This window comes from Perca flavescens, chromosome 3 (genome assembly GCF_004354835.1).
Source record: "Perca flavescens isolate YP-PL-M2 chromosome 3, PFLA_1.0, whole genome shotgun sequence".
Classification (NCBI taxonomy): Eukaryota; Metazoa; Chordata; class Actinopteri; order Perciformes; family Percidae; genus Perca; species Perca flavescens.
In genome coordinates, this window is record NC_041333.1 from 6678637 (window position 1) to 6694492 (window position 15856).

At 42.8% G+C, this 15856-nt stretch overlaps 1 protein-coding gene across 2 annotated transcripts in view; it reads right to left on the minus strand.

Moving 5' to 3' along the window:
- The window catches only part of efhd1 (EF-hand domain family, member D1), an 81862-nt gene extending 67788 nt beyond the window's left edge, over nucleotides 1-14074 (minus strand). For both annotated transcript variants that reach the window (XR_003692187.1, XM_028573454.1), the window contains exon 1: nucleotides 13550-14074. Coding sequence is in view for 1 of the 2 variants with exons in the window: in XM_028573454.1 (XP_028429255.1) it covers nucleotides 13550-13833 (284 nt within the window). In the remaining variant the exon portion in view is untranslated. The remainder of the gene's footprint in view (nucleotides 1-13549) is intronic.
- Between the last annotated feature and the right edge of the window lie 1782 nt (nucleotides 14075-15856).

Genomic DNA, 15856 nt, shown 5'->3' on the forward strand with positions numbered 1-15856 from the left:
AAAAGACAGCAGAAACACATGTCAGTATCACATCCCTTAAGCTTATGAAGGGACTTTATGTAGTGACCACCTTTACACAGTGATCACAATTAGCCCTTCATTTGCATTATGGACTGATTCAGCCAGAGGGAGGGCTTCCTCTCCAGCCAACATTCCAGTCCTGGGAACACAAAGCACCCATAGACTAATTTGGCTCTTCTTTATGGGAGCACAGGAATGCCAGAGGCAGGCTTAAAACATAGTGTTTCTCTGCTGCCGTCTGGGCATGAGCAGAGAAGGCATTACAGTCATACACACACAGGAACACTCATTACCACACAGTTCCTTACAGGACTACGGCCATCTACAATGCCTTGACCTGTTTTATAAGGGCCGGAGCAATGACCCTATTGTAGCTGAAGGAATTATTATAATTCTCTTAAGTAAATCACATTTTTAAGGGGCTGAAGGTGCTTGAAAACTTACAAAACTCACGTATCAGAACAGGTGAAAGGTTTTGTGGGTCTTGTTTTCAGGTTGGCTCGACAGTATCCCCAACAGCTTTTAGAGCCAAAGCTCCAACCTTTGAATTGGATGTAGATGACAAAATTTGGCAGACAGATGTATCATGTCCAGTGTGACAAAAAAACAACAACTGAGGGTTGTCCAACTTACTGGATAGGATTGAAGCCTAATTGGACTGGATTAGGATGAAGCCCGCCATGGGCCGCCTATTTCAGCTGTAATTCTCCTCCCTTTCTACTGTCTCAGCTATCTATTTGGCAAGGGCCCCGCCGCTGCATCCGGGACTTACTGTCACCCAAGACGATGTGATTGGTTTAAAGAAATACAAACAATCTAAGGGAATGAATGTATAATAATGTGTTGAGAATCCGAACAAGCTTGTTGTCTTCTGCACACATATGCGGGAACTATCATACGGATGGTTCCCGCACACAGCGGCCAGCCACACACACACCATGCATATTGCGCACACAGCAGCCACACGTTAGCGAATGTGCCAGGGTGGAGAGAGAGAGAAAAAAAATGATGTCTATGATTATGGAAACATTGTTGTAGTATGCAGCGTCCCGATTGGTGGAAAATGCTTGCAGAAAGAAACGGGTGTTGTCAGATTGTCATTGTCAAAGAGGCTGAAGCGAAAAGTTGACGTGGAAAAGCCCAGCTTTAATGACAAATGGACTAGGGCTGTCAAAATTGCTCAAAAATGACGTTTGAATATTCCCTCTAAAATAACACAGAATATTCGAACTATTCGAACATCTGGTTGCGTATGCATCCAAGGTGGCGCGCGACATTGTGACGTCAAAATATCCGGCCAAGCCGAGGTCGCGCACGGCTCTTTTTTCAGCGGCGCGCGACAAAGCGGAAACAGGAAGCCTGAATGAGTTCACCAACAACCGGATGCCAGGACTCTCAGAGTGACTGCAGGTCTCTCCTGTAAACTTACTGGGTTAAGATGAGCTCTTTTATGAAAGGCTCAATCCGACGAAGCCACATGCATCTGTTTTGGTCTTATAATACCTCCATAGATTTACCGCTCCAGCGGAGAGTTTGGTTTGTTCAACCAGCAGTTAAGTTTACAAGAATTTGTCCAAATTTCAAGATTCCCGGCAAACTAAGATAAATAGTTAGACTACAAACCAACAGCTTTTGTTTTAGCTTGTTTGTAAAAATTCGCTATTTGCAGAGTAGAGCTGTGTTTGCATAAAACAGCACGGTGGACAAGAGTGGACTGAGCAGACAGAGCAGACTGAAATATCGCTTTCTACATGTTTATTCCGGTCTACACAGGTGAGTGCATTGATAAGTATGGACTTTTTACTCCCAAAGGTTTAATTGTAGCCTATTTACAGAAAAGAAACTAGTAATCCTCTCTGTATCGTTCTGTATCGTTTAAAAAAGGAGCACCTTGTTCAATTGTATTTGTCTGTTCAAAAATATAAAACCAATAAAAAGTTGATCTAAAAAAAAGGAGCACAAAATGGTGAAAACAACCACTGGATGTGAAAAGGGTATTTTACAATTACAGTGAATGAACCACGAGGCTGGCGAGGCGAGCAACATGACATCATGACATTTTCAGACAACGGCAGCTACAGTCCGGTGTTGAAATCCTCTCCAGTGAAATACAGACACACTTTAAAATGTAAATGGACTGTTCTTATATAGCTTTTCTAGTCTCAACAACTACTCAGAGCGCTTTAACATTGTACAGGAACCATTCACACACATTCATACGTTGTGGCCAAGGCTGCCTACAAGTTGCCACCTGCTCATCAGATACTCCTTCACACTCCGATTCACAGCATCAGGGGCAACTTGGGGTTCAGTGTCTTGCCCAAGGACACTTCGACATGGGACTGCAGGGCCAAGGATTGAACCACCAACCTTCCGATTGGCAGGCAACCGCTCTACCACTGAGCCACAGCCGTCCCACACCGCTGTAAACATTTTAACCGCCTTTAATCCAGCTGCTAGCAGCTAAGAGGGTAGGTGAATTTAAACAATAGCTAAGTTGCTAAATGCATCTTGTCATGTAAGGTCCCTGTTTATGTTGCACAGACATTTTAATTGCATTTTGTGTCTGTTAAGAGGCACAAAAGCACTCTTTATCTTATGCCCCCATAACTGCCGTTTTAGCTGAGTGGGAGCTCTCGGCATTAGCTGCAGCAGCTCCGTGTTGCTAGCACCGATTCGGCTCGTTTTTTTTGCTATCGGCAGTACTCATATACGTATAGCAATCAAGATTAACGTAAAACTTGCCCGGAGTTCTCCTTTAAAGGCACCGGTGCCGTATTATCACCGGGTCTCGGACCCCATTCAAAACGGCGATTTTCGTCAAAAAGCAACTAGTTTGCAGGTATGTACTACTCTTTGGCCGGCTCGCAAGCAAGTGCAAACAAGTGTGCGCAGCGTGCCTGTTGTTTTGTTTCCAGTCTAGCTAGATCCGGTGTGGTGTTGTAGTTTTTCTAACGTTACTAGTTGTTGCAACAGCATGTGAAAAAAACTACAAAGTTTGCTGGGCCAGAAAGAAAGTTAATCTCGCGATAAAAAAATTTACACCATTAAAATGGGTTTGCGTTAACGCCGTTAATAACGCGTTTAACTGACAGCACTAATAACAAATTAAACAAGTTTTCTTACAACACAAGGTTTATTTCAACTGACAGTCATATTGGACTGGTACAACATAAATAAATAACGAATTATGTTTTACTGGTTGTACAGTATAAAATAAATAAATACATAAAGAGAACAGGACAAAACTTTTCTTTCGCTTCTCTGATTCCTTCCATTTTGTTGCTATCTATTTCTTCACTTACACTGTCACTCTGTTGAAATCTGCACACACATCACGTGGTACGCTCCATAGGGTTTGTCACGTAGTGGACCCATGCGCTGATGTGCACTAACATGTGCGAGTGGCACGGTAACTGGCCAATGAAACATGAACATTACAGCTTTTCAAGCGGGCTCTAAATCAAACACAACTAACCCACACAACCAACGGACGGGACGCAGCGCTCCACAAAATAAAAAATATATTGCATACTTATACTTTCGATATATTGCATACTTACACTTCCGATATATTGCGATAACGATATTGAGTCGATATATCTTGCACCCCTTGATATAATATTGCGCAACGTGATATTGCAATAACGATATTGAGTCGATATATCTTGCACCCCTACCAGATGTGGCCTGCGGGGCCGCCAGTTGACGATGGGTGTCCTAGAGCGTGAGTCCCATCTGCACAAAAATGTGCACGTAGACTCGGTGGACCCTCATGACAAAAAGTTATCAAAAGAATTTTGATGGCTAACACAATGCGCAAACTACAGAGGACCAACTTCCTGTAGGGGGCTGTTGGAACGGGAAGTTGCGTATCTTACCAAGATTTATTCCGATTGCCACCAAACTAACACAGTTGTTCCGCATAGGGGCTTGAGAATCCATGCCAAATTTAGCATGAATCGGCCAATAGATGCCGCGGTTAGAATTTTTTTTTATTTATTAACCACATCGCGATATATGGGAAATCTACTTTGTCTAACTCTTCTTGGACCGTGAGTCCAATCTGCATGAAAACTTGGATATAGACTCGGTGGATCCTTGTAGCTATCAAAATTCTTTTGATAGCACAATGTGCAAGTTATAGAGGACCAACTTCCTGTAGGTGGCTGTTGAAACAGTAATGGTTGTATCTTGGCAAAAGTTATTCCGATTTACATGAAACTTAGAATGTGTGGTCTATATGTGATATTGAGCCGCTTCCTATACTCTAGCCACACCCATGTACACTGACCAAGCCCCCTTTCATAACTTGTGAACCATTTAAGGTAGACTCTTGTGAGAGGTATCATTGAACTCAGCAAAGAGTTCCTGTTTTTAATTGGTGATGGTTTGCCCTGCCTCATATGCTTAAGCCACGCCCCCTTTAATAACTAATGACCATGATTTGCAGTGTCTGAGTGCCGCGCAAATGCATCCGCCAGTAAGAAGTAAGAAGGCGAGGGCCCTTTGATTGCTGCTTGCAGCTTTAATTATTATTAGGGCCCGAGCGCCGAAGGCCCTATTGAAACTGAAGGAATTATTATTATTTTCTCGGCAAATGAATTGCCTTTTTGAGGGACTTAACATATTCAAAAACTCACCAAAATTGGCGGTTGCATCAAATCTGGTGAAAATGTACGTATTTCAAGGGTTTCGGGAATAGGCGCACAAAAATGGATGGTATATCCTTGGGTTTTCTCCGGCCAAATATTTGCCGGTCCAATCAGCGAACAGAGGAAGTGGCAGAGAACGATGACTGTGAGGTTGTGCACTAGAAAGATGCGAGCGAAGCCATTCGGTCAGTTGTGGCAACGATGCAGAACATCCAGAAGTTAAAGCCCAAGCAAGAACAATATTTGCTGAGTTGTGTTGGTAGCCATGATGTTGTGGCCCTCCTCCCCACGGGGTTTGGGAAAGGTTTGATTTTCCAGCTCGTTCCATTACTCCTCATTTCCACAGCATGCGTAACGGCTGCGGACCGGCTCCGCTGTGTGTCTGCTGCGTGCTCCGCCATCCGTCAATACCCACCAGGTCCGGAATTGTTGCGGAACGGCTGCGGCCTTGACTGACAGCTGTAGTCACGAGAACCCACAAGTTCTCGCAAATTCACGTAGAATATAACCACAAAACCAACAACAGTTAGTTTCCATCCAGAGGAGTAGAGGGGAAACAACTCTGTGCTGTGTTTTCAAGGTGTAGTGCAGGGAAATATGATCCGCCGTGAGCACGGTGTATTTTATTTTGAAAATTAACTGGATATTTATTTTGTTTCTGTGCTCGAATTCCTGTCCCACACTATCTGCCATGTGCTGAATTGCTGCGGAGCTCTCCGTCGTCTGTCAAAAATAGAAGCTCTGCGTATCTGCTCCGGAGGGCTGTGGAGTGACGGAATTTGGACGAGTAGGGATGCAGACGTTCCGCAGTCTGTGGAAATACACACATTGACTTTAATGGAAACCTAATGACTCCGTTGACGTTCCGCAGACGTTCGTTCCGCAGACGTTCGTTCCGCAGACGTTCGTTCCGCAGACGTTCCGCAGACGTTCCGCATCCAGTGGAAATTGCCGGTTAATGGTGAAGGAGTTGGCTAAGGCTAACACTAGCAATGCTAATGCTAAATATAAGCTGATAGTTGTTGTCGTTCTCCCCTCTTGTTGCACATGCGCATGACATACGTCACGACCAAACATTAGCCACTCTGACAGATCCAGAGTGGCTCTGGGCAGATCCAATAGTTTTAAACTTCAACAGAGTACCCGCCTTCAAGGAAGTTAACGCTTGTCAATGGAGAGTGGCCAGACTCTCTGTACAAATGAAATGTACAAGAGTCTGGTAGGACCAGGTTAGCTGTGGTGCGGACGAGACGGTGGAACGGGAGTGGATGACTAGCAGAAACAAATATCCATGGATAAAAAAAAAAGAAAAAAGAAAAAAGAAAAAAGGGTCTTATAAATGGTAAATTTTGTTTCAAAGCCCTTCCAGATGGTTTTCTCCACCAGACTAACGTTAGCTGCATGAACGGTCTTGATGTGCTGTATGGGAGCACAGATTTAGCGTTACCTGACAATGACAGAAAAAAGTGGTGGTTAAAGCGCCGACTGTGTGCAGGCACTGTTCAACATGTGTGGCTAATGCTAGCGACATTACTTCCAATATGAGGGCGCATCTAGGGAGACATGTCACCAGTGTGTCCATTGATGGAGCCTGGAGGAGTCGTGTAGGAAAGAGCAGCTCCACCTCGACGCAGCATTTAATCATCCTCTCCATGCTGTCCAGAACTAAAACATTGGCTGGGTTTATAGTTAAAGATATGCAGTCGTCGAGGATGCAGGGTTTCAACATATAATTAAAATAACATCACTATAATATCTGCCGACAGCAACACAGTATATCTGGAACTGTATTTTCTTGCAGAGGAACATGAAAATAGAAGGAAAAACGCTTTTTTAAACGCTATTTAAAACACGCTCAGTGCTCCTTTAACTGCTCTGACACACACACCTCCACCGTGGTGTTTGGTGTGTTTGGTGTTTTTAGCCCCAAACGTTGCCTTCCAGGCAGCAATGGTTATGTTTAAGTTTAAGGCATAGGTTAAGGTGAGGGTTAGCTGCCTGGAGGGCAACATTGGAGGCTTAAAACACCATCGAGCCCACTGTGCTCAAAGCGTCTGTCTCCATAAAGGAGAGAAGATGGCCGGCAAAATTCACAAGTTCACGAAAGGTTGGTATCTATCTCATGAACACCTTTACACAATCACACATTAAAAAGTGCTATAAAAATATTTTATATTCTGAATAAAATGTTGTCAGTGTGTTAATGCTGGAGTCCCGACCTGACTCTTAGAAACAAGCGATTGTGCCTGCTTTAGAAAGTTAACTAGTCGCAAGTTTGCAGTAAAATGCAGTTGGGTTGTCAAGGTCAAAACACTATGTAGCAGCTGTGAATCAAATAAACTTATTATAAATAATGTTATGTCATTTGTTGGAAATTGGAAATTCGTCCCGGTGTGAACAGGCCTTAAAGTCGTTAAAACACACACACACACACACACACACACACACACACACACACACACACACACACACACACACAAAAGAAACGGAGAAGAGACGTACAGGAGGACCTAAATTGAGGACAGCGACGCTCATTATTTTAAGTGCAATGATAACTTAAAGTCCAATAAGTACTTTATCAAACCGTATGAATGTGTGTCCCAGCCCAGGATAGGAAATTAACTAACAATGTAAACTTTTTTTATGTTTAACGTATTCTGACTTATTCAAAAGACAGAGCTTTAAGAGTTCCTCTCTTTTTCTTTTAAAGGATACAATTTTTGTAAGAGCTACACTGAAGTTGGCAGTTTGATAAATGCAAGTTATTTCAATTGATATTCTGCAATATTTCAATCTTCATGTGCTAAAAAGGCACATAAGTTCCTGTAGATGGCAATACACATTATCCTTTTTTTGCCAAATAAATGAAAAGAAATCATCAATGTCTTCCCTCTTGCTGTATCAAAATCTCATCTAGCTTTCCTCAGAGATGGTCCCAATAATGTGCTTAGAGTCAAGTCAAATTCAGTTTGTGCATGATTACATGATATAACTACATAATTATGTAATACTGTATCCTACATTGTGGATAATTAAGCTATATATATCATATGCTGAAGTATATTTCTGGAGTGTTAAAGATTAAAAGAAAAAATAAAGAGAACCGTACAGAACCGAAAACCGTGACCCTAAAACCGTGATACAAACCGAACCGTGGGTTTTGTGAACCGTGCCACCCCTAATTCTTAGCTAGAATTTTGTTAAGATAATCGTGTTTTCCAAATAAAAAAATAAAAACTATGCTGAAATTGGCTAAAGGGGGCTCTGTACCAAAAATGTGCCGAACTGAAAACCATGACCCCAAAACAATCAACCAACCAACATCACTGAGGTAACTGTCTCTGGTTAATGTTAGCCTAGTTCGCGTGTGTGACAGCAGGATAGTCAGGTATCTAACTTGAACTGCTAAAGACAGTAGAACAAGTGAAATTATGATAATTTTGTTGATAACCTAACAGCTACAAGCAGGCTCGATAATGAATGACACGCTGATGGATTCTTGTGTTTTTTAGCTGAGATGGACCAGAGAATATTTGGTTAAAACAGTTAAAACGGGGATGTTATTTTGCCCTCATTGTTCCTAATGAAGTTTGCTGGAAGTGTTGTAAAGTAGCCATTTATGTTGAGTGAGCACTACGCTGGACTCCGTTTAAAAGAAATAGCCTTTTAAATGCTACATTAATGTAAGGAAATTAAGGGAGTGTGAAATTGAGAATACCAGTTGAAAATATTTATATTTTATGGGTCTTGGGTATAACAAAGGGGCACCCCTACACAATTTCAAAGCCTTTGCAGTATGCTTCACTAAGATGAATGCAATTCTTACAAAAAAGCCTCACCTAAACAAAACAGAAATAGACTGACAAGCCAGACCCACATCAAGATATTGGGTCTTGGAACTAAAGTTCCCTCTGCACGCAATAAGATACAGCGCTACAACAAACCAGATCAACGAAGAAAGTAGAGGAGCTAGTTGATAAATTAAACTTTTGACGTATCCGGTCGGCAAAACTCCAAACACATCTTCCTTTTTTAAGAATGACTTCAGTGCCGTTCTTTGTTCTTTTCTCAAAGAAAAGCTTAACTCCAAGTCTTGCAGAGTCCCGGCCAAAGCCGATTCAAAAGACCGCTGTTTGCCAGCAGCAGCAGCCATCTTCTTTGTTTTCAAGTAGCAGGGAATTCACACAGAACCGTTGTAACCCTGCTGTCAATAGGCTAGTTTGAGATGAACTGCGCCTCGCCTGTAGAGTGGACCAGAGCAGGTGACAGCAGCCGGGGGCGGTGACAAAAATCTGCTGTCAAATCGGACAGTTTCCAGCTGTTTCTAGCAGCCTTCAGGCTGAACAGGAAGTGACAGAAACACTGTGGTCCAATTCCGATTTAATAAAATGTTATCAGACCCCTATATCAGCTTGTACACAAGTCTCCAGTTTTATTATGACAGAGTAGCTGTCAAAATGCTCTACATGCGATCTGTTGCTGATTTTAATTAACAACACACTGTAGATGATCCGTAATCTGAACAGATTTAGTCTCTCTGACTTCTAAATGTAACTATCAGCCACACATGTGTTCTGTACAGAATAAGCCTTTAAATCAGACAAATATCAGTTAAAATCCCTTCAATTCAAAAACTATAAAAATGTTATATAGAACATCATCAGGTTGAGTCGATTCTGAACCAATCAGCTGAGAGGCCGGCGTTTCCCAGCATGCCCTGGGTCCGCCCGGGTCTTGTAGTCCAGTTGCAGTCGGTGAAAAGCATAGACAGTATATAAGAATGGACCAACAGATCCCGTTGCAGCCTCCAACTGAGAGAGACGACATAAATGTGACGTGAGCAACATGTCTGAAAGTTGGAAGTGTTCTGGTAGAGAAATCTCAATCATTCCGAATCTTGCAGAGACGGATAGCATAGGTATATGCAAGGACATAACATAGGCACAGGCTAATTATTGCTAACTAAAATGCTAGTTAACATTAGTAATTAAACTTAAACAGCTCATGTAAGTCGAAACTGCCTGCGAGCTTCTCCTGTACTATACGGTAATTCCTCTAATATGTGACACAATCGTTTGCCTATTTTTACAAAAACGTCTGCTTAGGAGCCATAACGTGAGGTACAAGGTAATGGAGCCTTTTATACATTGTCGTGTTTCTTTAGAAATAAACAATGGACAAATAGAGTCTTTAAACGCTTCAGATGTATGTGATGATGTCAAGTGACGTCAAAATGAATGCTAGTCAGTGGAATGCTAACGGGAGGTGATCTCTTTGTAGCATCAAAATGGCGCCATAGGAGGTTTGAGTTCTGAAGCAAAGCTTACCCCCTTGGTGAAAATAGTGTTGACGAACTGACTGAAGAACCGGTTAATTAACACGACTCGTGTCATTGAACCGGGAGACTCGAGTGCCATACGTCAATGAACCGACTCACTCCTGTTTTTTTTTTTTACTTCATTCGTGCCGTTGTGTATAGCTGGTATTCTTCTGCTACTGTGCGTGTAGTAATCTAGCTCATTAGTGCCTCTACTGGAGCAGTAGTGGTAGAATCAATCAGGAAATGAGCTACCTAGACCGCGCAACAGGCTACTGAACGAGACCGAATGTAACCGTGCAACCGGCCGGCCCACTCGAGTCTAATGTAACCATGCAACCGCCCGGCCCGCCCGAGTCTAATGTAACCGTGCAACCGGTCGGCCCACTCGAGTCTAATGTAATCAAGCGGTGTCTTGGTTCTCGGCAAGTTTGAGTTATTAACCAAGCCTTGTTTCTGGTGCATCTTAGAGGATTGTGTTCATGGCAATTCACACATTATCGATGGGGAAGTACTAGCCTGGATACCAGCCGAACTTAGCCCCGCCCACAACATTCGAGGTCGGGAAGTTAGGTCTGGACTTACTCCGTTGAGGAGCAATTATTGCCCAAACAAGATCTGTTCGGACCAATCAGATTGTCGGACAGATGATCAACAGTAACAGAATCAATCACGTCACAAAAGAACGCTTGGGTTGACATTTTACAACAGGTGTCTGCCGCTGGAGAATTGAGATGTGTAGATTCCACCATCGCATCTGTTACAGAAGATATTGACAGCGCATTCATTTTAAAATCCTCAGCGGAGGAACCTCAACAACTGCCCGAAAGCAAGGTAGTGTTATACGGTGGAGCGAGATAGAGAGTGAATGAAGAGAGGGAGCGCCCAGCGGCATAACAAAGTATGGTAGCGTTATATGGTGGAGCGAGATAGAGAGAGACTGGAGAGAGAGATTGCCCAGCGGCGTTAGAACAAAGCCGTGAATCAGAGAAATAAAACGTGTTTTCGCCGATTCATCTCTAGAAATGCAACTGTAGCAAGCATCTCACTATCACTAACGTTATCCACATTTATATTTACACGCAAGAAATGATATATCCAGCTTCAAAAAAATCTAAAAGTCTGTTAGAACGAATGCATTGTGCAAAGAGTGGTTGCTATGGAGACGATACACAGTGTTGAGTTCTGTTCAAGAGGGTAAGCTTCGCTTCAGAACGCGAACCTCCGATGGCGCCATTTTGTTGCTACAAAGCGATCACCTCTTGTTAACATTACACTACCCGCCTTTTTTTTTTTACGTCACTTGACTGCGAATAACTTTACATCTGAAGCGTTTAAAGACTCTATTTGTCCATTGTTTATTTCTAAAGAAACACGACAATGTATAAAAGGCTCCATTACCTTGTACCTCACGTTATAGCTCCGTAGCTGACGTTTTTGTAAAAATAAGCTAACGATTGTATCATAACCAAGTCACTTACTGTCGCACAGTAGAGGAATTACCGTATAGTACAGGAGAAGCTCGCAGGCAGTTTCGACTTACATTAGCTGTTTAGGTTTAATTACTAATGTTAACTAGCATGTTAGTTAGCAATAATTAGCCTGTGCTTATGTTATCTCCTTACATATACCTACGCTCTCCGTCTCTGTAAGATTGGAAATGATTGAGATTTCTCTTGTCACAGCTACCAGAAGACTTACAACTTTCAGACACGTTGCTCACGTCACATTTACATTGTCTCGGTCAGTTGGAGGCTGCGCAGTAAAGCAAGAGATCACTGGAAAAGTGCTTATAATAGCCTTCACTGGTCTCCGTCCAGAGCAACGGGGTCTATTGGTCCATTATATACTGTCTATGGTTATGTTAACAGTTGAGTTGAGTTCCGTTGCTCTGATTGGTTATAGATCTATCCAATGAATGCAGAGGCATTTTCTTTCCTGGTTCGGTTGGAACACGCCCCATAATCACAGCCCAATGGAGCGGTTTCAGACTCACATTCTGACTAGAATCTGAGTATGACCATGTGAGGCTAGGGAAGTACAGTACATCACATACAAATACACGTCATGTTATTTTGGTAGTTCTGTTAAGTTAAATGTTAGAGAAGTGAATGTTGCTACGTAGTAGGTAGGCTGTCACGAGGAGACCGCGCACCAGGCTACTGAACGAGACCGTAAAGACCATAACCGAGGGTACTGCATGAGTCTATATTCAAACGGGTGTCTAGGTTCTTGGCAAGTTTGAGTTATCAACCGATCCAAGCCTTTATTTCTCGTGCATCTTAGATGATTGTATACATACAAATTCATAGACTACATTATCGATGGATATCATATACAAATGCACGTCATGTTGTCTTAGTAGTTATGTTAAATTAAATGTTTGTTACGTGATAGGTAGGCTGTCAGAAGGACAGGTAGTTATGTTAAGTTAAATGTTAGAAGTGAATGTTGCTACATGGTAGTTAGACTGTCATGAGGAGACCACCCACCAGGGTACCGAATGTAACCGTGGCCACTGCATGAGTCTAGTGTCGGTCAGTAGGAGTGTGTAAATAGTATGTCAAGACCGAAAGTGACCGCAACCACTCGAGTCTTCCGCGGTGTCTTGGTTCCTGACGGGGGAACGTGATTTCCCCCCCCCCCCGCCGAGGGAACGCGAACCGGTGACCGAATCTATTAACTCGGTAGGCCAACCAACGACCGTCCGGTTGAACCGACTCACGTAAAAGAGTCGGTTGTCCCATCACTAGGTGAAAAGCAACTGCGCTGCCTCTTGCCTTGATCTCGTGAGGTTATCGTTGCCCACTTGTGCACGACGTCAGAACAAGTCAGGATCAAGTCGGACACAACTCTAATCGGCATGCATTGGGCAGCGATCGCCGGTGATAGATTCTGCGCAGACCTAGCTCATCTCGAACGAGCCTATTATATTAAACCCGCCCACCGACTCTATACACAATGTTATTGGCTTTTCGAGCTCGCAAGCGGGGAGTTGCTAGACCCCCTGGCTGCAAATTACATTTGCTGCCCATAGGGTGTGTCTAGATTTCTAGGCTACACAAGAAAGTCAGCCATATTTAATGTACTGTGCAGTTTTTGACTATTTGCAGACGTTGTACTTTAACATTGAGGGCCTGTGCATCGCTGCTTTCAGCTTTAATTATTACTGTTTTAATGCATATGCTGGACGGATTACATTTAACTGGAATTGTATGTTTACCGTTATTTGATTTCGTGTGACAAATAAATACATTGATTATTCACCCCACAACACGGTGAATAATATGTAACGTTACTAGCAAGGACAAAATGCCAGCTAACATTAATATTGCAGAGGGTCTGTATAGTGAGCAGTGGATGACTCACTTTGAATCAGTGAGCAGAGTGTCAGCCTGTGCGTTCACCGGGAGGTTTCACGTCAGCAGCATCTTAATCTCATCATGCTCATTCAGCCCCAATCCCCGCTAACGGTACACGGGTTAGAATTAACATGTCGGACCGTTGTATGTAGCTAAATGGACAAACAAAGAAAACCTTAGCATTTCAACCTTACTGTTTGAACATCATCTCCATGTCCTTAATCTGCTTGCGGGAGAACTCCTTGAACTCCGTGTAGGGGTTGAAGATGCGGGTCAGTCGAGGAGCAGCGTTGCCCTCGTTGATGTCCTGTCTGCGGGTCAGTTTGGCAGACAGCTCGGAGGATGAGTCGCCGCAGGCTGCCTCGGCCTCCTGCGGTTTGGGTCGGACCGGGCTCTGTTCGCGCTCCGGCCTCGGCTCAGCCTCCTGCGAAGTGGTCAGCCGCGACTGCAGCTTCCTAGCTAGCTCTTCAGATGCCATGCTACGAGTAGTACACTGTTCACTGAGTCGTACAACGTTAGAGAGAATGGTGCCTTGACAGCCGTTTCAAGTACCACTGTCAAACTGCCTATGGTCCGCTGACAAGAGAGAAAGCAGTACTTCCGGTCGCACTTTTTCAAAATAAGACCATCATCTCTACAAATACGTAGCTAGGTTTGGAAAGCCAATCCCAGCTAACAGTTTATAACGTTAGTTTTTGGTTACGGAACGTTGCCTGAGAGGTGTGCCTTTAGGGAACGTTCCCCTAACGATGCCACCTTTAGGGAACGTTCCCCTAACGTTCTTTTTTACATTCCCTAACTTTCAAAAAACTTTAACAACCATGGTACCAAAAAAAATACATTCTGATTCTTATATATATATATTATATATATATATATATATATATATATATATATATATATATATATATATATATATATATATATATATAAGAATCATAATCAGTTTTATTGGCCTTATAGACATACTGTACAATAGAGACAACAATATACATATAGGCACATATCAACACAATATACAAAAAATACAACTATACAAATAAGACATAATATCAAGTACACAAGTACACATGGAGTGGGATGTAGAGTGCAAAGTAATAGTGCAAATGTAGCGTGCAAGATGTATATTGGAATTATAAAGTATGTAATGTGTAGGTGAATGGCCAAAGTGGGGATGACCCTACTTATCAGCAGTTCAGGAGAGTGATGGCAGTGGGAAAGAAGCTGTTCTTGTGTCTGGTTGTTTTTGTGTGCAGGGATAGTGCCTGCCAGAGGGGAGGAGGCAGGAGGATGGCAGCAGTTTAGAAGATGGTCAATAGCTCTTGTGGTAGGCCATGCTTCCGCAGTTGCTGTAGGAAGTATATCCTCTGCTGAGCCTTTTTAAGGATGGCGTTGATTTTGGACTCCCACTTCAGGTCCTGGGAAATGATGGAGCCCAGAAACTTGAATGAGTCCACCTTTGACACTGGACTGTTGGATATTGTGAGGGGGGGGCAGCACTGTGGGGTCTGCTGCGTCTGCTGCAGTCAGCGCAGGGAAGTTTTTCTGCGAGGCCGCTAGAGTAGAAGTCAAAATGAAGCAAAGTTACAAGTCAAATTAAAACCTCTTATCAGCCAAGCTAAGCATAATACTGATGTGAACAATAAAATAACATCTGCCTGTTATAACCCTTCAGATTGTCAGGTCCTGGAAGGCCTTCTTTGCCTTTCTGCCCCGCAGGCTATACGGTTTTAGAACGTCATTGGCTGCCACTCGCCGTAGCATGCAACGGATGGCAGTGGCTGTAAAACATATAGAAATACAAATTAGACATGTAGAACAAAGTGGAGAACTTGTACAATCTCATTTTGTAAGAGAAGTTCAGTTATAATGATATTTGAGTTTATGCATTTATATAGTGTTAATCTTAGGGCAGGGTAGGGCAGGACTATGGCCACAGGAGAACATTTCAGTTGGTTGGTTCCCTTTTTTGGTTTGGTTTGAACTAACCTTCCCTAACGTTCCCTAAACGTTCTGTGTTAGTGGGGATGGGCTCACAATACGTAACAATTCCCGGGGTAACATGGATTTCAAAACTCTGCACCAAAATGATTATTATTTTTATTCAGGAATTCAACTATCTGTCAACCCTAAAATACAAATACAAAATCATTAAAATCATGAACTCAAGTGTCATTATGAAACAAATAAAACAAACACAATGATTGCTCTTTAACATCAGCAACATCCAATCCAATCACTCCTTTTCGTGGCTGCCTGCACTTAAGAGATGTTTTTGCTTTTTAGCTACGTGGTCATCGGCCCCGCGACACCAGAATGGGCCTCCATTTAAAAAATGTATGAATGAATTAATGAAAAATAGCAATGTTTGTTATCAAAATTCGCGTGAATTTTGATAACAAACATTGCTATTTTTCATTGATATTATGTCTTATTTGTATAGCCAATGAGCAGCCGACGGGAGCTGGCTGCAGGACGACTCAATCACCATGAACAGTTTT